Genomic DNA, 24366 nt, shown 5'->3' with positions numbered 1-24366 from the left:
TGGAATGTCTACTGTCTACTCCTACTCTTACGCCTAGATAAAATTTGTATAATAAAATATTCATAATTGAAATTGAGTCTTATATTTTGTATTTAATCAGACAACATTTAACTTAACTTATTCAAACTTTTATAAAAATATCTTAGGATCAAATAACATAAACCGAAATGATTTGATTAAATAAATACCGCAACCTTCTTACATTATACACTGAATTGGTATTTATTCACCTCTCTTACGCATATGCTGCTTATACGTGATCACCAAGGCAACTCAACCAAAACAAAGACCAACCCCCAAAAGCGTTCATATTGATTAAAACACTATACGCGTATAATACGTTGTGACAAAAATGACTTCTAAAATGAGTACTAACGGAACGCAAAGATTACCGGAGCCTGTTTCCGAACATGAAGCAGTTCCGCCTCCCCCACCCACTGCGGCGGGCAGACCCAGACCCCCGACTTCGCAGCTTTTTTCAGTGAGTTTTGAAAAAAAAAATTCTACTACGCTGTGTAATTTCTGTAATTCAGCGCGGCAATCTGGCAAGCAGTAGGGCAACCGGAGGCGAAAAATCAGGTCTTGCCAGACCATCAACAGCAGTCCGGGCTGTGGGCTACGCTGCTAATTACGGGTCTGCTCATCAAAGGTTCGAACAATTTTTCCTGGAGAAGGAAAAGCAACAAACGCTCTCGTCAAGAGTCGCTATGGATGCCATGAAGGATGTAAAGTGAGTACCAAAATGATTTTCAGAGGAGGGTTGCATCAAAGGGGTTGTGTAAAAAATTTAAATGAATAGAGAAATAAGAAAAATCAATAATTATTTATTCAAAACATGAGAGTCGAGATCTCAGACTTACTTAGAAAGGCATATCAATAAAAATTTGATAAAAAAAATTTTTTGAAAAATGTAGGAGAACCAGTTTTTCTGCCCTGTGGTCGTGCCCCATATGTTATCTATATGTTATTTATATGAATAAAAATTATAACCCTTTTCAAAAGTGTGTATCAGCATACTTAACATCAAACTTTGAACTTTTATAATTCCCGAGCGTCACAGCGTTCATACAGACAGAAAGGCGGAAAGAATGACGTTCAGACTGGCAGGCTGGCAGGCTTTACTGATAAAGAACAAATATATGTATATACTTTTTGTTTCTGTTTACGCTTTCTTAATGTTACATACTTTTCAACGAGTCTACTGTATCCATTCAATCTACGAGTAACGTGTGTAAGAATAGAGAAAACATTAGTCAAGTTCCTCGACTATCAAATACCCATTACTCCGCTAGTGGGTGTGCTAAATAGTGGGCGTTAGAATAGGTGTTTCTTAAATTTTTTCAGCATATAGATAAGAATTGTCAAGACAAATAATAATAAATAAGACAAGAGAACGCTATATTCGAGTTCCCCTTTTATCAGATGAGACAAGACTATTAGCAAAATGTAAAAAAAAATCACACCTTCCTAACGAAAGACATCGGTGGATTGTTCAGGAAGCAGTGGGTTGGCCCACTAAAAGTCGTCTATATCTACACAATATTATCTTGTATACAATGTCATGTCACATTCAAAGACAACGTCACGCAAACGAATCAGTTCCGTCCTCGAATCAGGTACTCCAAAAGACACCATGAAAACATTAACGTCTTCGTTTCCCGCAAATTGGCTATCCCTCGGAGTAGATCGTTCGGTGTAAGGTGCGCATCCTCATCCATTTGTTTCCATTGCAGCACCATCTTGGAGTCGGCCCATAACACGATATCCTTGCTTTACATTGTTCTCATTGTGGCGCACTTCGTCTTTCCACTTTCCACTCCTCAGCAGCATGTCCTCCTCTCGTAAGTGACTCTGCAATAGGCGACAGCTGCAAATGATGATTGTCTTTCATCCGTACTGTCCGAAAACGTACAGTACTAATATCAGCTTTAAACTCTTTACTCTTTTTTTTTTTTTTTGATTTTCTGCTTTTAAATTTTTTTGAAGCAAGAAGCTTGCGTGGCAAATAGTTTTCATTTGGCGATGTCCATGCTTAGGCATTATGGATTCTCAACGCTAGCTCCTCGAAACTATGTACTGTCAGCTCGATGACTGTCAACATCACAGCTGTCAGCGTGCGCGTCGCTGCCTGCGACCCCTTGTTGATTTCCACGCTGTTTGCGTCTAAGCTGGGTTTAGGCTGACAGCTCGTTAGCGCAAATACCCCCTGTAAGCGTCTTCACTAGAAGTTGCATTTACTTATAGATTCAGTATCAAGGGCGTCGCCAGGCCATCAACCAGGGGAGGGCAGATAGTAGAATTCATCTTCCAACACTGGAAACTCTTAGCAAAAGCACCTAGAAAACAGGTGCAGAAAAAAAAATGAAGCAAGGTGATAATGTGACAGACTATGTGAATTCATTTGTAGAAATTTGTGGAAAATTGGAAGAACTCGATATTTTACTAGGTGATAACCTAAAAGTGATTATGCTGCTAACTGGACTTCCAAAAAGCTTTGAAAATTTCGTAGTTGCCATGCAAACACGCGATACTTCGCCCCCGTTTTCAACTGTAAAATTTAAGCTTCTCGAAGAAGCTGAACGACTTAGGGTGAACGAAGAGTGCGAAGAAGTTTTCGAGAAAAGGGCATACGTGACTCGGGTTGAACAGTCTACCTCGAAGAGCAATGCGAAAAATAACGGTTCCTACGAACGACGTCAAAAGCAAAATGTAAAATCGTTTGAGTGCTGGTCGTGTGGGCAACGCGGCCACAAAGCTGTTAATTGTAGAGAAAGAAAAACTGAAAATAATAAAAAGCAGAGATCATATTCTGCAGTGTGTTATGGCTCAAGTGTGAGTGAAATGTCGCAAGGTACATGGTGTCTCGATAGTGGAGCCACTGCTCATTTGTGTTGTGAGCGAGACATTTTTTCGGAATTTAAAGAACATAAAGAGCGTATTCTATTGGCGGGAAATAACTCTATTGAGTCCGTTGGCCGTGGCACAGTGATTCTGAAATGGCGCGAATTCGAAATAAAGCTGGTTGATGTTCTTTATGTACAGGAACTTCAATATAATTTTATGTCAGTGTCGAAGGCGATCGAAAAAGGTTTTTGCGTGAAATTCTCAGAAAAAGGCGCGAGTGTAATTGAGAATGACGGAATTGTAATACTAAAGGCAGAGAAACGTGAAAATTTGTTTCTGTTTGAGAATGCCAAGAATAAATGTTACAATGCGCAAAACAAAAATTCATCGCAATTATGGCATAATAGATTCGGACATCTAAATTTCAGAAGCCTTAATAAAATGATAAAAGAAAATATGGTGAAAGGCATGAAGTTAAATTTTAACGAAAACATTGCCTGTGAGTCGTGTGCAAAAGGCAAAATTAGTGTAATGCATTTTCCAAAGGCCAGTGAAAATCGCGCAAAAGAAATTCTGGGTCAAGTGCATACCGATATTTGTGGCCCGATTAATAAAAAATCAAATGGTGGTGCACGTTACTTTGTGACCTTTATTGATGACAAATCCAGATACGTAACGGTGTATTTTATGAAAACGCGAGCAGAGGTTTTTGAAAAATTTAAAGAATACAAATCATTTGTAGAAAATCGAACGGGTAAAAAATTGAAAATCTTGAGAAATGACAATGGTCGTGAATATTTAAGTGGCTTGTTTGAACAGTTTCTTATTAGTCATGGCATTAAAAGGCAGCTAACAGTTCCGCACACCCCCCAACAAAATGGTGTAGCGGAGAGAGCGAACAGAACATTAGTGGAAATGGCCCGTACCATGTTACTGTGTGCTGGCCTTGATGAAAGTTTTTGGGCTGAAGCGATCAAGACAGCATCCTACTTGAGGAACCGTGCAGAAACAACAACGTTGCCTGGTTTAACTCCTTTTGAGGTATGGACAGGAAGAAAGCCATACGTTGGGCACCTCCGTGTCTTTGGTGCCAAAGCCATCGTGTTGAACAAGACACATAAGACGAAGTTTGCTCCGAAGGGTGAGGAGCATATACTGGTTGGCTACTCCGAAACGGCAAAGGCGTATCGACTGTATAGCCATGAGAAGAGGAAGATGATCAAAGCGCGGGACGTCATGTTTTTCGAAGATGACTTGGGCAGAAGTGGTTTGCCTGGTGAAACGGAGTTAAAATTGGTTGAACTCCAAGGCAAATCTACGCTTGTGGTTGGTGAGTTGTCTAATAATCCTCCTAATGTGGAGCCTGAGGCAGGCGATGACGAACGAGCAAGTATTGAACAAGAGCCAGAAGACGTGGATCCGAAAAACGAGCAGCTTGCAGAAAAAGAAGCACAAAGAGCTCCGAGACGACCGAAGCTAGTGCGATCTGGTCTCCCAGGACGACCTCGCAAAGAATACCATATGCTGAATGTCCTGACGACTGAGGACATTGCTGTACCTGGAAGTTTTGAAGAAGCTATGAACGGTGATCACAGCGATAAATGGAAAGCTTCTGTTCAGAAGGAGATAGATGGCCTGCGACCAAACAAAACTTGGTCACTGGTTGACCTACCGAAAGGCGAGAAGACTATTGGTTGCAGATGGGTCTTTGCGTTAAAACGAGACAAGAATGGCCACATCGAACGCTTCAAATCGAGACTGGTGGCCAAAGGGTGCGCACAGCGCCAGGGTATTAATTATTTCGAAACTTTTTCTCCCGTTGCCAGGTACTCCACAATAAGATTGGTCATCGCATCGGCAGTTGAACATGGCATGTTCATGCACCAGATGGACGTTTCTTCAGCGTACCTAAATAGCGAATTACATGATGTGGTGTACATGAGGCAACCTGAAGGTTTTATAGATGAGCAGTTTCCGAGACGCGTTCTGAGACTCCACAAATCACTGTACGGCCTTAAACAGAGTGGACGCGAATGGAACGAGAGACTGAATGCCGTGCTATTGGAGATTGGTTTCACTCCTTGTCCTAGTGAACCTTGTTTGTACGTGCGCAAAGTTGATGACAATCTGGGTCTAATTGTGGTGTACGTGGATGACTTGATCATAGCGAGCTCCAACAAAGATGACCTAAACGAGATCAAGTTCCTTATCTCCAAGAAGTTTGACGTGGTCGACGGCGGCGATCTTAAACATTTCCTTGGCATGGAAATTGAGAGAGAGAGTGAAACTGGAAGTATCAAAATTGGGCACAAGCAGTATGTGGAGACACTCCTTAACGATTGCGGAATGCAAAATTGTAAGCCAATGCCTCCATTGCCTCCATTGGAGGCTGGCCATCAGATAAAATGCGACGACGAGGGATGTGATCGTGTGAATAAGGAATCTTATCAGTCATTGATTGGGTCCCTTCTGTATCTGGCGATGACGACTCGACCAGACATATTGCATTCTACTGTGAAGTTGGCACAGCGGAATGCAGATCCTCATAAGGAGCACGAGGCGGCTGCCAAGCGTATCTTACGCTACCTGAGGGCACTTCTGAGAAGAAACTACACTACAGAAGAACTGGGCAGAGCATTCACTGCTACGTGGATGCAGACTGGGCTGGCGATTCTTCAGATCGCAAATCATATACTGGATGGGCGTTTTTTGCTGCTGGTGCTGCCTTTAGTTGGGAATCCAAGAAGCAAAGTATTGTAGCTCTGAGCAGCACAGAGGCCGAATATATAACTCTCTCCTCGGCTGCCAAAGAGGCGGTCTATATCAGGAAGCTGGTTGCCGAAATGGGTTTCGGAGATGTCAAGACTGTGCAGATCTATAGCGACAACCAAAGTTCGCAATGCTTAGTTAAAAATCCTAGGTTCCATGCAAGAAGCAAACACATTGACATTAAGTATCATCATGTAAGAGATATATATATAAGGATAAAATTGTAAGCATTAGTTATGTTCCCACTGAAGACATGATAGCGGATGTGTTAACAAAGAACTTAAGTAGAATTAAGCATAATAGATGTATTAAGCTAATGGGAATGTTTTGAGTGAATATGTAAACATACAACGTTGAGAAGGAGTGTGGAATATATAATGAACATATACAGCTGTGTTCAAAAAAATAGCATTGCTTGGGACCTGCGAGTTTAAGTTAAAAAATTCCTATGATTTACAATTTTAATGGTGAAATTTTTTTTATAATATCGTTAAGTATTTAATTTCAAACAATTTAGCAAATGTTTCACTTTTATTTATTTAATAGTTTCGAAAATATAGATTAAAACAACATAATAGGCTGAAATTCTGGTGTTCACTAAAATAGCAGTGCTATGAAAAAATAGTAAAAAAAAATCAAATTGACTTAGAACGAACTAAGTTTTTCTTTTTAATGTGTTAATTAGGGCCTAATACTTGGTTGGATAGCCTTTGTTAGCCAGCACAGCCTTACACCCACGCGACATGGAGTCCACCAGGTCCTGGCAACGTTTGGGGGGTATTTTTGACTATGCATCCTGCACAACTTGCCAAATCTGAGCCTTAGACGTCGGGGATTTCTTCGACACATATTGTTTAATGTCCCCCACAAGTTTTTAATCGGGTTTAAATCGGAAGATGATGCTGGCCACGGCATTACATCTATTCTATTTTGGGTGAACCTATTCTTAGCCGATTTGCTTCTGCGTTTCGTATCATTATCCTGTTGGAATGTCTATTTTAAGGGCATATTATATTCAGAATATGACAGTAAGACATCACTAAGAATATTTGCATAGGCGTTTTGGTCTCTAATATGGTATGGACTCATACCATTGTAAAAAAAACAAGCCCATACCAGGATTTTAGGTCCACCATGATTGAAAGTCATCAGTGGGTGTTTTGGGTGGTACTCCGTGTTTGGAGGTCATCAGATATACTGCAGTGAACCAGTTCCACCAAATAGCACTATTTTTGACCCATCAATCCAAAGGATATTACGCCATTTGGAGACTGGCCAGATTAGGTAGGTTTTAGGGGAGCTTAACCTTGCCTTAATATGCCTAGGGCTAAGTAGGGGATCCTTTCATGGACTCCTCGCAGTTAAATTTTGATTCAGCAGTCATCCCTGAATAGTAACGTCGCTTATTCCCAAGTTCAGCTCAGACTTTATGGTCCCAAAGGATGCAAAAGGATAGACTTTGCTGTAGGGAACTATGCGACAATCGTCTATACCTGTGGTTTTACGTATGGTACCACGGTTTTCGGGCTTCCATTCATATTTAATGGCATTGGATACCATTTTGGCAGAACATTCAAGGGTTTTTTGAATGTCCTTATATGTTTTTCCTTCCTTTCTAAGCTTAAAAATTAACATTCTTTTCTCCTGGGAGCAGTGGTGTCCTCTACCCACTAAAATAAAATTTTTTTAGTTTTTTTTTAAATTATTGCCCTTTAAAATATACGAATTAACTTAACCAAACTCACTTTTTAGAAAATATTGATCATTTCGAGACTTTACGATGGACAAAACAAGAGACTGCTATTATTATGAACAGCCTAAAAGTGGTGAATTTGCTCAAGAATGTAAATAAAAAAAGGATAACATGAAAAACTGACGGGATTTTCTTTTTTCCTATATCTATACATTCCATTTTACAAAAATAAGTGGAATAAAAAGTGGATTCCAAAAAGGGACATGGAGAAATTCATTTGTGTTTCTTAGTTTCCATCGCACTGCTATTTTTTTGAACACAGCTGTATGTATAATGAACAACGATGTATGTATATAAGAAACTTGTGTACTCAAACACTCAAGTTGCCTGCGAGCAACGGTTAATTCCTTTTTGAGTGTTTTCGCTACTAATCGGCGATCACTCTTTGTTCGCATATTTTGACTCTGCCTGTGTGCAGCAAGTATACATAATTTGAATTCAGTTACCAATAAACCTCTGCGCTGTAAACACGTTTAATACTAATAATTAAAAATTAATAATTAATTTAATAATGGCTTACCAGTATGCCCATCCTGTATCATAGCCACCCATAAAGAAAGCACGGAACATTATTATTATTACATTATATCGCGCTCGGCAGCGGAAAAAATTCACGGAAAGCGTTCCGTTATTAAGTGGGCATCATTTGTGTGTGTATCAAATGAGCATGGCGCCTGTTGTAGTTTTGGTAGAGTTTCGTGGAAACGAAGTAAGAATGATGAAATAATTGAGTGAAGTTGACAAATAGAAGAAATCGAGAAGGCGACGCTTGGAGTGAATTAATCTAGTTTGAACGATCGAAGGGACAACCCGCAGGAGACTTGCTGTGCTGGACAATATGGACGTTGAAATTAATGATAAATCGCGCTTCTCCGACATATTCTTTATATGGTCGGAAAGGCTTCCTTCTGCATGTTAAATACTTTTTAACGATTCTACTATACTCTTTTGCCCTACGGGTAACGGATATAAGAATGGTCGATCTTACGAAAAGACCAAATTCAAACAAGAAATATATATACAATATAGAGTTCCCTGCCTATCAGATACCCGTTACCCGTTACCGTTAAAAAATAAAATAAAAATTAAAAGGATTGGACTTCAAGTTAAAGTGAGAACAACGACTTTATTTATTTAAATCTAATTAACATATTTGTGCAAAAAACTCTTTTAAAATTAATAGAAAAAAATTTATAACTTTTGTGGCTTTCCCACCTAACAGATTAGGCTGTTCAAAATAATAAGCCATAATGTGTCCATTCAGATATGCGTTATCTATAACCTCCGACGTTTTCTTTTACTAAAAAATGTGCATGAGAATTAAAAACTAAGTTCCAAAAATATCCGATTGCCCACAGTATCCGAAAATTTATGCATCTACCACGACGTAAAGTTTCCCTAATGGCAAAACAGTGCCTTCGTTCCTTTCAAATATGGTATGTCTAGTTCCCCGACTATCAGTTACCCATTACTCAGCTAGAGTAATGTTTTTCAGAGATATCGATGGATATGGGTGAATCAAATGAGAAAAAATTGTCCTGCGGGCCTCTTGCTCCCCGATGCTTCCACTGTTTGTTCTTTACCGACTTATCCGCGCGTTCCCACTCCCGAACTCCTTCTTTCAACGCGCCGTCTCACTACCTCCTTCCACACGCGGTCTGTTTGGATAACTCTTCTCCTCCGCCTTCACGTTAGTTCACGGTCTCTCCGCTTTGCCGGGGTCCAAAGTCCCGCGGTACCGTTTTAACCTGACCGCCCTTGACTCTTTCTGCATCGCAGCCGTCTTCGCTGTTGCTAGGCCGCTCCCCTGCACCCAGATTTGTGGGGAGTTTTAAGACTCCTCACAGGTAGCATACAATATTTTATTAGAAAAATTTAAAATAATGTGGGATTTAAAATTATTTTTTAAATTTAACTTGTTCTCTCTGTAAACTCTACAAAAACCAATTGAGAACGCTATAGTAGAACATATATGTATGTTCATATATAAAGTCTTAAGCATTCTCTAGCGTAGCAGGAACAAGCAATGATCTACTTCTCCCTTTTAGTCGATTATTATGTCGCGAGTCAACTCGCTCTCAATATTAGCCATCTTATATTGCGTTTTACATAATTCAAATTATAGCCCGATATTTTTTTTATAATATCGTTAAGTATTTAATTTCAAACAATTTAGCAAATGTTTCACTTTTATTTATTTAATAGTTTCGAAAATATAGATTAAAACAACATAATAGGCTGAAATTCTGGTGTTCACTAAAATAGCAGTGCTATGAAAAAATAGTAAAAAAAAAATCAAATTGACTTAGAACGAACTAAGTTTTTCTTTTTAATATGTTAATTAGGGCCTAATACTTGGTTGGATAGCCTTTGTTAGCCAGCACAGCCTTACACCCACGCGACATGGAGTCCACCAGGTCCTGGCAACGTTTGGGGGGTATTTTTGACTATGCATCCTGCACAACTTGCCAAATCTGAGCCTTAGACGTCGGGGATTTCTTCGACACATATTGTTTAATGTCCCCCACAAGTTTTTAATCGGGTTTAAATCGGAAGATGATGCTGGCCACGGCATTACATCTATTCTATTTTGGGTGAACCTATTCTTAGCCGATTTGCTTCTGCGTTTCGTATCATTATCCTGTTGGAATGTCTATTTTAAGGGCATATTATATTCAGAATATGACAGTAAGACATCACTAAGAATATTTGCATAGGCGTTTTGGTCTCTAATATGGTATGGACTCATACCATTGTAAAAAAAACAAGCCCATACCAGGATTTTAGGTCCACCATGATTGAAAGTCATCAGTGGGTGTTTTGGGTGGTACTCCGTGTTTGGAGGTCATCAGATATACTGCAGTGAACCAGTTCCACCAAATAGCACTATTTTTGACCCATCAATCCAAAGGATATTACGCCATTTGGAGACTGGCCAGATTAGGTAGGTTTTAGGGGAGCTTAACCTTGCCTTAATATGCCTAGGGCTAAGTAGGGGATCCTTTCATGGACTCCTCGCAGTTAAATTTTGATTCAGCAGTCATCCCTGAAAAGTAACGTCGCTTATTCCCAAGTTCAGCTCAGACTTTATGGTCCCAAAGGATGCAAAAGGATAGACTTTGCTGTAGGGAACTATGCGACAATCGTCTATACCTGTGGTTTTACGTATGGTACCACGGTTTTCGGGCTTCCATTCATATTTAATGGCATTGGATACCATTTTGGCAGAACATTCAAGGGTTTTTTGAATGTCCTTATATGTTTTTCCTTCCTTTCTAAGCTTAAAAATTAACATTCTTTTCTCCTGGGAGCAGTGGTGTCCTCTACCCACTAAAATAAAATTTTTTTAGTTTTTTTTTAAATTATTGCCCTTTAAAATATACGAATTAACTTAACCAAACTCACTTTTTAGAAAATATTGATCATTTCGAGACTTTACGATGGACAAAACAAGAGACTGCTATTATTATGAACAGCCTAAATGTGGTGAATTTGCTCAAGAATGTAAATAAAAAAAGGATAACATGAAAAACTGACGGGATTTTCTTTTTTCCTATATCTATACATTCCATTTTACAAAAATAAGTGGAATAAAAAGTGGATTCCAAAAAGGGACATGGAGAAATTCATTTGTGTTTCTTAGTTTCCATCGCACTGCTATTTTTTTGAACACAGCTGTATGTATAATGAACAACGATGTATGTATATAAGAAACTTGTGTACTCAAACACTCAAGTTGCCTGCGAGCAACGGTTAATTCCTTTTTGAGTGTTTTCGCTACTAATCGGCTATCACTCTTTGTTCGCATATTTTGACTCTGCCTGTGTGCAGCAAGTATACATAATTTGAATTCAGTTACCAATAAACCTCTGCGCTGTAAACACGTTTAATACTAATAATTAAAAATTAATAATTAATTTAATAATGGCTTACCAGTATGCCCATCCTGTATCATAGCCACCCATAAAGAAAGCACGGAACATTATTATTATTACATTATATCGCGCTCGGCAGCGGAAAAAATTCACGGAAAGCGTTCCGTTATTAAGTGGGCATCATTTGTGTGTGTATCAAATGAGCATGGCGCCTGTTGTAGTTTTGGTAGAGTTTCGTGGAAACGAAGTAAGAATGATGAAATAATTGAGTGAAGTTGACAAATAGAAGAAATCGAGAAGGCGACGCTTGGAGTGAATTAATCTAGTTTGAACGATCGAAGGGACAACCCGCAGGAGACTTGCTGTGCTGGACAATATGGACGTTGAAATTAATGATAAATCGCGCTTCTCCGACATATTCTTTATATGGTCGGAAAGGCTTCCTTCTGCATGTTAAATACTTTTTAACGATTCTACTATACTCTTTTGCCCTACGGGTAACGGATATAAGAATGGTCGATCTTACGAAAAGACCAAATTCAAACAAGAAATATATATACAATATAGAGTTCCCTGCCTATCAGATACCCGTTACCCGTTACCGTTAAAAAATAAAATAAAAATTAAAAGGATTGGACTTCAAGTTAAAGTGAGAACAACGACTTTATTTATTTAAATCTAATTAACATATTTGTGCAAAAAACTCTTTTAAAATTAATAGAAAAAAATTTATAACTTTTGTGGCTTTCCCACCTAACAGATTAGGCTGTTCAAAATAATAAGCCATAATGTGTCCATTCAGATATGCGTTATCTATAACCTCCGACGTTTTCTTTTACTAAAAAATGTGCATGAGAATTAAAAACTAAGTTCCAAAAATATCCGATTGCCCACAGTATCCGAAAAGTTATGCATCTACCACGACGTAAAGTTTCCCTAATGGCAAAACAGTGCCTTCGTTCCTTTCAAATATGGTATGTCTAGTTCCCCGACTATCAGTTACCCATTACTCAGCTAGAGTAATGTTTTTCAGAGATATCGATGGATATGGGTGAATCAAATGAGAAAAAATTGTCCTGCGGGCCTCTTGCTCCCCGATGCTTCCACTGTTTGTTCTTTACCGACTTATCCGCGCGTTCCCACTCCCGAACTCCTTCTTTCAACGCGCCGTCTCACTACCTCCTTCCACACGCGGTCTGTTTGGATAACTCTTCTCCTCCGCCTTCACGTTAGTTCACGGTCTCTCCGCTTTGCCGGGGTCCAAAGTCCCGCGGTACCGTTTTAACCTGACCGCCCTTGACTCTTTCTGCATCGCAGCCGTCTTCGCTGTTGCTAGGCCGCTCCCCTGCACCCAGATTTGTGGGGAGTTTTAAGACTCCTCACAGGTAGCATACAATATTTTATTAGAAAAATTTAAAATAATGTGGGATTTAAAATTATTTTTTAAATTTAACTTGTTCTCTCTGTAAACTCTACAAAAACCAATTGAGAACGCTATAGTAGAACATATATGTATGTTCATATATAAAGTCTTAAGCATTCTCTAGCGTAGCAGGAACAAGCAATGATCTACTTCTCCCTTTTAGTCGATTATTATGTCGCGAGTCAACTCGCTCTCAATATTAGCCATCTTATATTGCGTTTTACATAATTCAAATTATAGCCCACAAATGAAGTATAAAAATCTGGAGGAAAAAATTGTGAAGCTCTTGGAGTCATCTATAGTTTTGGCCTGGCAAAGCTCAACCAATAAATTATTGAACATGGATGCAAAATTGTCCGAGGCATTAAATAAAGCCAAAGAAGCATTCTCATTGGATAGAACATTACACCAATTTCGAGACCAGCACGGTGAAAATGTTTACCACAACTTCGATTTGACATATGCGGTAAGTAAACCTAGAACCATAATTTAAAACATTATTATATATTGACTATAGGTTTTTTTTAATCTCGCGGAGCAATACGAACGTAGTGAGATGCACATCGAAGCCCTCAATACCTACAGCATTATGGCCAAAAACAAGATGTTTCCACACGTCAATCAGCTAAAACTAAATATGGGTAACATATACTACAGCATGGGTATTTACCAAAAGGCGGTTAAAATGTACCGCATGGCCCTTGATTCTGTACCAAAGAGCTTAAGTCAGTTAAGGCTAAAGATCCGTGAAAACATTGGAGTCCTTTTTATTCGCATGGGCTCTTATTTAGATGCTGCTTCTAGCTTTGAGTTCATCATGACGGAGCGGGCAAACATTAGAAGTAGCATTCACCTCTTACTCTGCTACTACGCCTTGGGCGATGTGGAGAAGGTAAAGTTGGCCTTTCGGAGACTTTGCGATGTCCAAACCGAAGCAATAGAATCGGATACGGAGAGTGAGACGAATATCATTAAACTTCAACAGCAGGCTGAGCCAATTCAACAAATTGGCGAAACCGACGTGCACCAGTCTTTAGACAACGGACAAGTCCCGGGCTCGGTTATTAGGGCAGAAGGTGGCGGTAAACTGAACGAGACCGTGAAGTTTGCATCCACAATGAAACATCGTTATGTTGTCCAAGCACTTAAGAAAGACGAGTTGGCCATATATAGAAATGAACGTCGTAATGCCGTTAAACGATCTATTACAATGATTGTAGACTTAATATCACATTTCATCGAAGATAATTACAACGATGGTGAGTACGACTGAGATAAAGTACAGCAGGTCGGACAAAATATAAACTCAAGGGTATTATAATACAACCCGTTACTCGTAGAGTAAAAGGGTATACTAGGTTCGTTAAAAAGTAGAGATCTCAGGAACTGTAAAAGCTATAAGGTTGATACAGATTATAGAGACATAGACGCAGCGCAAGTTTGTTGACACATGTTGCCACGCTCATTCTAACGCTCACAAACCCCAAAAAATTGCCACGCCCATTCAAACGCTTGCAAGGTCAGATCGAAGCTGTTATTGATCCTGATCAAGAATATATACTTTATATCGGAAACCTTCTGTGTGTTAGATACTCTTAAACGGATCCCTGTACTCTACGAGCATCGGGAAAAATAATTTACAAAAAATTAAAAAATTGAAAATCGGCGTTGGTCGGAAACCCCTTCTTCGACCTGTTACATTCTTTTCTACGAATCTAGTATACTCTTTTACCATTACATTATACATTGCTCTACGAGTAACGGGTACAAAAAGTCCTTTTCTAAATTCCATCTGCCCCCAATTGCATCCAACTCATCTAATTTGACGAGCATTCAAATAGGTCTGATGTATATATTTTTTGTTTTCCAGGGTATAATTGGTGCATTGAGATCATCAAAACTTCAAATCTTGCATGGTTGGCCAACGAACTTGAACTCAACAAAGCCTTAGTATATCTCCGACAAAATGACGTTCATCAAGCAATTGAGACGTTACAAATTTACGATCGTAAGAGTGAGGGATCCATGACCGCCAGCGCTCTGACCAACCTGAGTTTTATTTATATTAGTGTAAGTTTCGTATGAAGTCAAAACAAGAGAAAAAGCTTTAATCAAGTTTCTCGACTCTAAGATACTTCTTAATTAGATAGTGGTTGTAAGGCAATTTAGTAGATAAAAAAGATATACTAGCCAATTTAATCTGGCAATTTTGAACCTCAAATCTCGGAAACTCTAAAAGTAAGAAATTTCAGACTAAGCATGTAGGTTCTAAAGACGTCTACGCAACGCCGAAAAATCGACTAAACTGTTATACCAACACTTTAGTTTTGAAAGTCGTAGCAGCAATTTTGATCAGCACCTTAAGGCAAAAATTCAAGAAGCCACCAATTATTTATTTTCGTTTATTTTCCCTACTAAATCGGAAAATTAACTATGTGACTTTTCATATCTCTGCCTGCATTAATTTTCAGTAGAATCAGGGATTTTAACAGTGCGGGATATTATAAGTCCCGAGAATTCAAAGTTCACACAGGTGTACAGAAGGACATGGCGAGATCAACTTGGCTAGATAAAGAATATATATACTTCATAATAGGCGTGGCAAGTTTAGGGGACAAGCATGCTTCAACCTTCTACCAAAGACACTAGAATAACAAGATGCGTAACGGCCATACATTGGTTTGGCACTATGCAGCGCCACTTTTTTGGTTAAGACCAAATTTGCTCTCTTTCCGCTCGCTTACGCTGAGAGCATAAGAAATCTAAAAATAGAATTTGCTTGCTTGTTTGAGTAAAAACAAGAGACGAGATCGCGTATATGTGTGCGTGTTGTGCTAGAAGACGATTTTCGGGCCGAAATCAATTCTGATCGAAGAAACGAATTTACATATGTGGAGTTGTGGCCAATTTTGTAGCAATATTGAAATAATAATTAAAAATTCACGCCCTGACTATTATAAACTTTTATAAGTTTGTTTACCAGATGTGTTCTATGTGCATAACATTAATTATTTTCATAAAACCATAATGAGAAGGCACTACTTTCATTTGTGCACTTAATGCATTGCTCAACAATCAATTTTTTTATACACATTTGTTTTTTATTATTTTTAAAAATAGTTTCGAAAACTTTAATGTGTATTTTGCAAATATTAAATAATCATTCAGATGGTGCCTTTAATTTCCCGAAGTCCGAGGCACGAAGTGTGGACACAAGCACTCAACAATCACTGCTTTATTAATTTTTCTCACGTCGCAAGCTGAATCGCCTAATGACAAGTATTCTAATATAAAGTCATTTTCGAAATTTATTTTGTGATGTACATAGAATCGGCTATTACTATTTCTAAGCTTTATTTAAATAATAATAACGTTAAGGCAATGCAAAACAAGAATTTTTCGCATGGTGTCAATTGATAAAAAATAATATAGATTTAAAGTCAACGAACTTCTAAGGTCAAGGGCATATTTTGTCAAATCTACAATGCATGAGCATACGTGTGCACACATACAGTTGTCTGCTATCACTGTATGCGTAGAAACGAGCTGTTTGCTGTAGCGCTCTCCGCTCTTTCTCTCTCGAACAAAAACTCGAGAGAGCCTGGAGCCACCTCTAGAGCCACGGCCAAAAAATCGCGTGCCAAAAAATCGTATGGCATTACGCATCTTGTTATTCTAGTGTCTTTGCTTCTACATTATATCTGTTACATATCTTTTAACGAATCAATTATACCCTCTTACTCTATGAGAAATGAGAATTCCCGTTTCTGGCAGTTGAAAAGTTCAACCCGCAACTTGTCGGGGAGATTTTACAAGAAAAAAATGCTGCCCAATTGACAGCATTGCAACTGACAACGCACAAAGATAATACAACTGCACTTACCTAAAAAACCTATCTGCTGCTAATTCTTTACTATATCAACTCTAATTTAAATGTCATTTTACTCTACCCTACAGCTTATAGGTACTGTTAAAGATTTATTATTTAATTACAAACATAATGTATATTTCAGTTAGGCAACCTAGAAATGGCCTCCCATTGCGTTAACCAGTTACAAGAAATCGGATCGCTAAAAAACAATGCGTTAGGATTGATCAACGCCGGCATAGTGGAATTGGGCTCGCACAACCTAATATTAGCAAGCGAACGGTTTGAGAGAGCTCTGCAACTACAGCCGATGAACTTCGAAGCCATGTACAATCTTGGCCTAGTGGCATTGGCGCAGAATGATTATGAACTAGCCGAGGAACGTTTCGAGTTGCTAAAGGAACAACTTATGATGCCCAGCTCAGTTCAGCACAGTCATGTATTTTATCAGCTTGCCAAGCTACAGGAGCGCAGGTTGGAAAGCGGATTCAAATCTAATTTTACGCCAGGAGCGGCTCTTCAGGCCTACCTTCAGCTAGTTGGCATTTCTGCCTCTGACATCGATTCAAGGCTGTTTGAAAAGGTCGGCTCGCTTTACGAGCAGATTCAAGACCATCAAGAAGCAAATCAGTACTATAACGAGGCGTACCGCATAAACATGAGCGACATTGCAATCGCAAGCTCAATCGGTTCATATTACATCAAGCTTCAGGCCACGGAACGGGCACTTTATTACTATGAAAGAGCGGTCTTAGCCGATCCTAATGATCCCAACCTAATGTTACGTATTGCCAGCTGCTTTCGCAACTCATATCTCCCTACGAAACAATACCTGGGTCTTTTTCAAAAGATACACGCAGGATTTCCAGACAACCTAACTTGCATACGGGCTCTTATGCAAGTTACTAAGTCACTGGAATTAGGGGACCTGCATGAGAGGTATGCATCGGAATATATCCGTCTGCAAAGCCAGCAGAAGGAACATCAGAGCGAGCATCGAAACCAGCATCAGCGATTCCCTTCAGCGGCAAGGTTTAGCAACCGCTTGCCATGTAAGATCGTACCTTTTACTCTGTTCCAGTGATTATTTTAATTTTATCCTATAGCTATCAGACAGTCAAATGAAGAACACTTGAAAGGTGGTGAGCATATTAATAGCGTAGCTCCTACCCACAGCCCCTACACGTCCAGTAAAGTTGTGGCACACCGCTGCGAATTTTGTATCTTATTATACTTTATATCATTACAGTTCTGCAGTTTGATCCTTTGGGACCTCCCGCAGAACGTCCCAAAACTGGACGACCACTACAAAGCACAGACGATGTTGATGACGACGCGGAAATGAATGCCGAAATCTTATTGCCTATTTGAAGAAATCCTATTATATTTATAGACAAGTCTGCAATTGGTGCACTTTTCCAATATGCATATACATAAGTTAATCGTTTACATTTTGGACAATTCGATTTTAGGTTTAACGTTGTTTGATAAGCGTAAACTGATAAAATGAAAAAATTTCTGAATAAACAAAAAAATGCTATGGCCGAGTACCCCGACTAGCAGATACCCGTTAATAATAAATAACATATACTAAATTACTAAATAACAAATACTACTACAGATAGCGTATGCCAATGTATTTTGTCTAAAAGGGAACTATATTCTTTTTACGATAATAAAACAAAAGAGAATGCTGTAGTCGACTTCCTCGACAATTAGATACCCGTTACTCAGCTGGTAGAAATCCGACATTTCATCATTTTCTGGGTTATCGATAGATACTCGTGAATAAAATAAGAAAATATTTAAAATTAAAGTTACAATATGCGGTCTCGGCAGTTTTGGGCGGTTAGTGCGCGTAAGTATGCGTGGCAAAAATTTGTTTGGCAAATAGATAGGCAAAAAGCTTTTTGGCAAATTGATAGAAATTTACAAGATTAATAAAACGGTGAAGAAATATCAATACATTTTTCAGGAGTGTGGAAGTGGCAATTTTGTGCGGTTTGTCGGCGCTAGAGTGGCCGTGGCAACATGGCTCAAACTTGCGCTCCGTATATGTCTCTAGAATATGTATGCTGTATCTCAACCTCCTAGCTTTTAAAGTTCTCATATATTCTGATCAAGAATGTAAATACTTTATATGTTCTGAAACGCTTCCTTCTGCCTGTACCATACTTTTCAACGAATATAGTATACCCCTTTACTCTAAGAGTAACGGGTATAACATTCGAAAGATTTCTAAAAAGTGTGTGCAGTTTGTAGGCGCGCGGAGTGGTCGTGCCCTATAAATGTGTTTGATATTTTGATAGAAATTGGCAAGGCAAATTATAAAATAAAAAAGTAAACATTTTGTAATATTTTTTAACTTTTAATCTTTTATAAGTCCCGAGAATTTAAAGTTCACACAGGTGGACAGAAGGACATGGCAAGAACAACTTGGCTAGATAAAGAATATATATACTTCCTAGTAGGCGTGGCAAGTTTAGGAGACAAGCATGCACTTCAACCTTTTACCTTCTACCTCCTATCTTGTACTCCAAGAGAAATGAGAATTCTCGTTTCTGACAGTTCAAAAGATCATCCCGCAACTTGTCGGAGAGATTTTACTAGAAAAAAATGCTGCCCAATTGACAGCATTGCAACTGACAACGCACAAAGATAATTCAAATGCACTTACCTAAAAAACCTATCTGCTGCTAATTCTTTACTATATCAACTCTAATTTAAATGTCATTTTACTCTACCCTACAGCTTATAGGTACTGTTAAAGATTTATTATTTAATTACAAACATAATGTATATTTCAGTTAGCCAACCTAGAAATGCGTTAACACCAGTTACATAAAATCGGATCGCTAAAAAACAATGCGTCAGGAATGATCGACGCCGGCATAGTGGAATTTGGCTCGCACTACATAATATTAGCAAGCGAACGGTTTGAAGGAGCTCTGCAACTTCAGAATGATTATGAACTAGCCGAGGAACGTTTCGAGTTGCTAAAGGAACAACTTATGATGTCCAGTTCAGTTCAGCACAGCACAGTCATGTATTTTATCAGCTTGCCAAGCTGCAGGAGCGCATAGTTTCATCTCAACAGGAACAGCACTATTATTAATCAATTAAAATTATTTAAAAAATTAAAGATACAAAAAATATAAGTTTTTTTCCATAAGCCCCTTTCCGGCATTTTGTTTGTTTTTAAATCTTATTTATTACAGTTTCAAGGACAGGAGTACAAACATTTCTATGCCCCTATAATAATGGTTAAAAAATATAACATTTGAGTAGAATTTATACTTGTTGGTATTGCGTACATTTTATTTCCTTAACGATAGAAGAGTCCTCTGTCAAATCACCTTTTTGGGGTTAACACGGTAGCTTCATTAAAGAAGTTGATTTATTTAGAAAAATGTTTATTTATTTTACATTTACATTGCTCAAGCCAATTAAATAAAACACAAATATAAGCATACAAGAACCAATATCGGACACTTACGAAGACAGAGACGTAAAAAAAAGGTATTAAAGAACCGTTTTATTACTCTAAACCCAACTGAGCTTGATGTCCCTCTTAAAAAAAAAAATAAAACCACTTCAACTTCTACTAATCAATGTAGGCTTCCAATTATAAAAATCAATTTTAAATTTCTCTCTAACAATTTGCTGTCCATACTCCTTTAATTCGCAACCTGCCCAATTAAGCTGATATTCTTCTATTAGAAGCTCATGTAACCGCGGGAGGTGGAACGACGCCTAGCACACAGATATGATACTAATACCACCAAAATTAATGCAGCTAAAGCAATTCCGACGGCAATGGGAACCACATCCGAAGTTTCCGAGCTATCGCAATCGTGTCCAACTGAAAAACCAGTGTCGTTAGCCCTACGGAAAGCCTCCACCTGGACGTGACGGACGCTGATCCAACCAATTAACGGCTCAGCATCGAGTGTCTCAGTCATATTCATCTTCTGAACACGCGTGCAGTGATACGACATCTTATCTGGTGTCTTAAACTCTCCGGAGCTCCTGGTAATAAGCTGAACTGTTTGATTTTCTAAAATTGGGGATTATTGGACACGTCTCTGTCTACTATTTAATATATATTCTTACCCTTTGCATCCGGAAAATCCTCGGACAGCAAAGTCAAATGAATTTGGATGGAGGAAAGCACAGTTGTGTCATTAATTTTATCAAAATACATTAGTAATGATTGTTTTGATGTTTCTGGTCCCCAAATCAGATGAATAAACTGAGTAGTATGGCTTTCACATTCTGCATCTTCAACAGATGCGTTGCTGGGGATGTTGTATAGACCGGTGGTAAAGTTTCCCTCTAAAGATAAAAGTCTACGTTAGTCGGATATTCTTATACAAAGATATACAAATTTTTTAGTTATTTCTTAATAAACTCTGTAGAAACACGAAATTATATGAAGATAGAAGTATAATTGCTTATTTCAGTACAAATAATAATTAATTAAAAGCGTTTGCCCGTAAGGATAGATGGACAATCGATTCCAGCTTTCAAATTTCAAAAATTTGATTTTACCGAACCCAGCTTCTCTGTGCTCGATTCGGGAACGCTTACTTCTACCTGTTATAATAATAATAATAATCTAGTATACCTTTTCACTCTACGAGTAACTTATAAATTTTACAATTTTCTATTTACATTTATGCAGCTATATGAGAGTCGAGAGATTTTTATAAAATAGAATTCGTATTTCAAAACTACAAATTGTTATATTTTAATTTTGTCTACTTTTAAAAGAGGATCAATAAATTGTCGCCTGATACAGCACGTACTTATTTTTATACTTGCAATGGAAAGACTTTGCTTTAAGTCTGAGAGACTAGTTTGTGTTGAATTGTATACATGGCCGGTTATTTAGTTATATTTTACAATGTAGAACTTGTGTAAGTCTTGATACACCATCGGATTTAAAATAAAACCAAGAGAGAATGCTCTTATATAAGTTTTAATACACCATCAGATTGAAACTAAAAACAAGAGAGACTGCTCAAGTTTCCCGACTATCAGATACCCCTTACTGAGCTAGTGTGAATGCGAACGCAAAATTTCATCATTTTTCTGGGACATCGATAGATATTGGGGAATGAAATGAGAAAAAAATTAAAAATTGTTCCAAATTGTGGGCGTGACCGGTTCGGCAGCTTTAGGGCATTAGAGTGGGCGTGGCAAACAGTTTTTTGGCAAATCGATAGCAATTTACACGACTAACAAAATTATAAACATTTTTCAAAAATGTGGGCGCGACAGTTTTGAGCAGTTTTACAGCGTTAGAGTTGGCGTGGCAAAAAGTTTTTTTGCAAATCGATAGAAATTTACAAGACTAATAAAAATGTGACAAAATATCAAAAGTGTGGGCGTGGCAGTTTTGTGTGGTTTATGGGCGTGGCAACATGGGTCAACAAACTTGCGCTCCGTCTTTGTCTCTACAATCTCTTTGTTGAATCTCAACCATCTAGCTTTTATAGTTCCTGAGATCTCGACGTTCATACGGACCTCAGACTGATATGTATGTATATAATTATAAAAAAATATAATTTATATATTATTATATAATAATTATAATTATATTATTATATAATAATTATAATTATATAATTATATACATATATATAAAATAATACATCCTATTACATTTTGAATTATTAACCGGCTTATTGCCAGCTGCTTTCGCAACTCATATCTCCCTACGAAACAATACCTGGGTCTTTTTCAAAAGATACATGCAGGATTTCCAGACAACCTAACTTGCATACGGGCTCTTATGCAAGTTACTAAGTCACTGGAATTAGGGGACCTGCATGAGAGGTATGCATCGGAATATATCCGTCTGCAAAGCCAGCAGAAGGAACATCAGAGCGAGCATCGAAACCAGCATCAGCGATTCCCTTCAGCGGCAAGGTTTAGCAACCGCTTGCCATGTAAGATCGTACCTTTTACTCTGTTCCAGTGATTATTTTAATTTTATCCTATAGCTATCAGACAGTCAAATGAAGAACACTTGAAAGGTGGTGAGCATATTAATAGCGTAGCTCCTACCCACAGCCCCTACACGTCCAGTAAAGTTGTGGCACACCGCTGCGAATTTTGTATCCTATTATACTTTATATCATTACAGTTCTGCAGTTTGATCCTTTGGGACCTCCCGCAGAACGTCCCAAAACTGGACGACCACTACAAAGCACAGACGATGTTGATGACGACGCGGAAATGAATGCCGAAATCTTATTGCCTATTTGAAGAAATCCTATTATATTTATAGACAAGTCTGCAATTGGTGCACTTTTCCAATATGCATATACATAAGTTAATCGTTTACATTTTGGATAATTCGATTTTAGGTTTAACGTTGTTTGATAAGCGTAAACTGATAAAATGAAAAAATTTCTGAATAAACAAAAAAATGCTATGGCCGAGTACCCCGACTAGCAGATACCCGTTAATAATAAATAACATATACTAAATTACTAAATAACAAATACTACTACAGATAGCGTATGCCAATGTATTTTGTCTAAAAGGGAACTATATTCTTTTTACGATAATAAAACAAAAGAGAATGCTGTAGTCGACTTCCTCGACAATTAGATACCCGTTACTCAGCTGGTAGAAATGCGACATTTCATCATTTTCTGGGTTATGGGTTAGTGCGCGTAAGTATGCGTGGCAAAAATTTGTTTGGCAAATAGATAGGCAAAAAGCTTTTTGGCAAATTGATAGAAATTTACAAGATTAATAAAACGGTGAAGAAATATCAATACATTTTTCAGGAGTGTGGAAGTGGCAATTTTGTGCGGTTTGTCGGCGCTAGAGTGGCCGTGGCAACATGGCTCAAACTTGCGCTCCGTATATGTCTCTAGAATATGTATGCTGTATCTCAACCTCCTAGCTTTTAAAGTTCTCATATATTCTGATCAAGAATGTAAATACTTTATATGTTCTGAAACGCTTCCTTCTGCCTGTACCATACTTTTCAACGAATATAGTATACCCCTTTACTCTAAGAGTAACGGGTATAACATTCGAAAGATTTCTAAAAAGTGTGTGCAGTTTGTAGGCGCGCGGAGTGGTCGTGCCCTATAAATGTGTTTGATATTTTGATAGAAATTGGCAAGGCAAATTATAAAATAAAAAAGTAAACATTTTGTAATATTTTTTAACTTTTAATCTTTTATAAGTCCCGAGAATTTAAAGTTCACACAGGTGGACAGAAGGACATGGCAAGAACAACTTGGCTAGATAAAGAATATATATACTTCCTAGTAGGCGTGGCAAGTTTAGGAGACAAGCATGCACTTCAACCTTTTACCTTCTACCTCCTATCTTGTACTCCAAGAGAAATGAGAATTCTCGTTTCTGACAGTTCAAAAGATCATCCCGCAACTTGTCGGAGAGATTTTACTAGAAAAAAATGCTGCCCAATTGACAGCATTGCAACTGACAACGCACAAAGATAATTCAAATGCACTTACCTAAAAAACCTATCTGCTGCTAATTCTTTACTATATCAACTCTAATTTAAATGTCATTTTACTCTACCCTACAGCTTATAGGTACTGTTAAAGATTTATTATTTAATTACAAACATAATGTATATTTCAGTTAGCCAACCTAGAAATGCGTTAACACCAGTTACATAAAATCGGATCGCTAAAAAACAATGCGTCAGGAATGATCGACGCCGGCATAGTGGAATTTGGCTCGCACTACATAATATTAGCAAGCGAACGGTTTGAAGGAGCTCTGCAACTTCAGAATGATTATGAACTAGCCGAGGAACGTTTCGAGTTGCTAAAGGAAC

At 38.1% G+C, this 24366-nt stretch overlaps 3 protein-coding genes across 11 annotated transcripts; 2 read left to right on the top strand and 1 right to left on the bottom strand.

The window, feature by feature from the left end:
- Positions 1 to 299: 299 nt before the first annotated feature.
- LOC6619302 (intraflagellar transport protein 88 homolog) lies at positions 300 to 18348 on the top strand. 7 transcript variants are annotated; one of them, XM_032718074.1, is made up of 8 exons: positions 311 to 481; positions 534 to 730; positions 12905 to 13130; positions 13182 to 13923; positions 14535 to 14734; positions 16678 to 17584; positions 17639 to 17671; positions 17782 to 18348. In XM_032718074.1, the coding sequence occupies exons 1-8, from the start codon at positions 353 to 355 to the stop codon at positions 17901 to 17903; spliced, it is 2556 nt and encodes an 851-aa protein (XP_032573965.1). In that variant the 5' UTR covers positions 311 to 352; the 3' UTR covers positions 17904 to 18348. The 7 variants fall into 7 exon arrangements, with proteins under 7 accessions (XP_032573983.1, XP_032573965.1, XP_032573954.1 ...); XM_032718063.1 differs by having other exon boundaries at positions 17639 to 17722; XM_032718069.1 differs by having other exon boundaries at positions 312 to 481; positions 17639 to 17674.
- Positions 18349 to 19718: 1370 nt separating this feature from the next.
- On the bottom strand, positions 19719 to 20886 carry LOC116800460 (lysosome-associated membrane glycoprotein 1-like; the record flags this gene model as incomplete). The annotated part of the gene is made up of 2 exons (XM_032715587.1): positions 19719 to 20589; positions 20646 to 20886. Coding segments are annotated over 2 exons (582 nt in total), but the record flags the coding sequence as incomplete, so codon positions are not given.
- Positions 20887 to 22188: 1302 nt separating this feature from the next.
- LOC116801004 lies at positions 22189 to 22885 on the top strand. Of its 3 annotated transcripts, none has more exons than XM_032718108.1 (3): positions 22189 to 22486; positions 22541 to 22573; positions 22684 to 22885. In XM_032718108.1, the coding sequence occupies exons 1-3, from the start codon at positions 22330 to 22332 to the stop codon at positions 22803 to 22805; spliced, it is 312 nt and encodes a 103-aa protein (XP_032573999.1). In that variant the 5' UTR covers positions 22189 to 22329; the 3' UTR covers positions 22806 to 22885. The 3 variants fall into 3 exon arrangements, with proteins under 3 accessions (XP_032573999.1, XP_032573994.1, XP_032573996.1); XM_032718103.1 differs by having other exon boundaries at positions 22190 to 22486; positions 22541 to 22624; XM_032718105.1 differs by having other exon boundaries at positions 22192 to 22486; positions 22541 to 22576.
- The last annotated feature ends 1481 nt before the right edge of the window (positions 22886 to 24366 follow it).

Source organism: Drosophila sechellia, chromosome 2L (assembly GCF_004382195.2).
Source record: "Drosophila sechellia strain sech25 chromosome 2L, ASM438219v1, whole genome shotgun sequence".
In the NCBI taxonomy this organism is placed as follows: Eukaryota; Metazoa; Arthropoda; class Insecta; order Diptera; family Drosophilidae; genus Drosophila; species Drosophila sechellia.
Note: the sequence above shows the minus strand (reverse complement) of the source record. Positions and strands in the feature narration are given on the sequence as shown.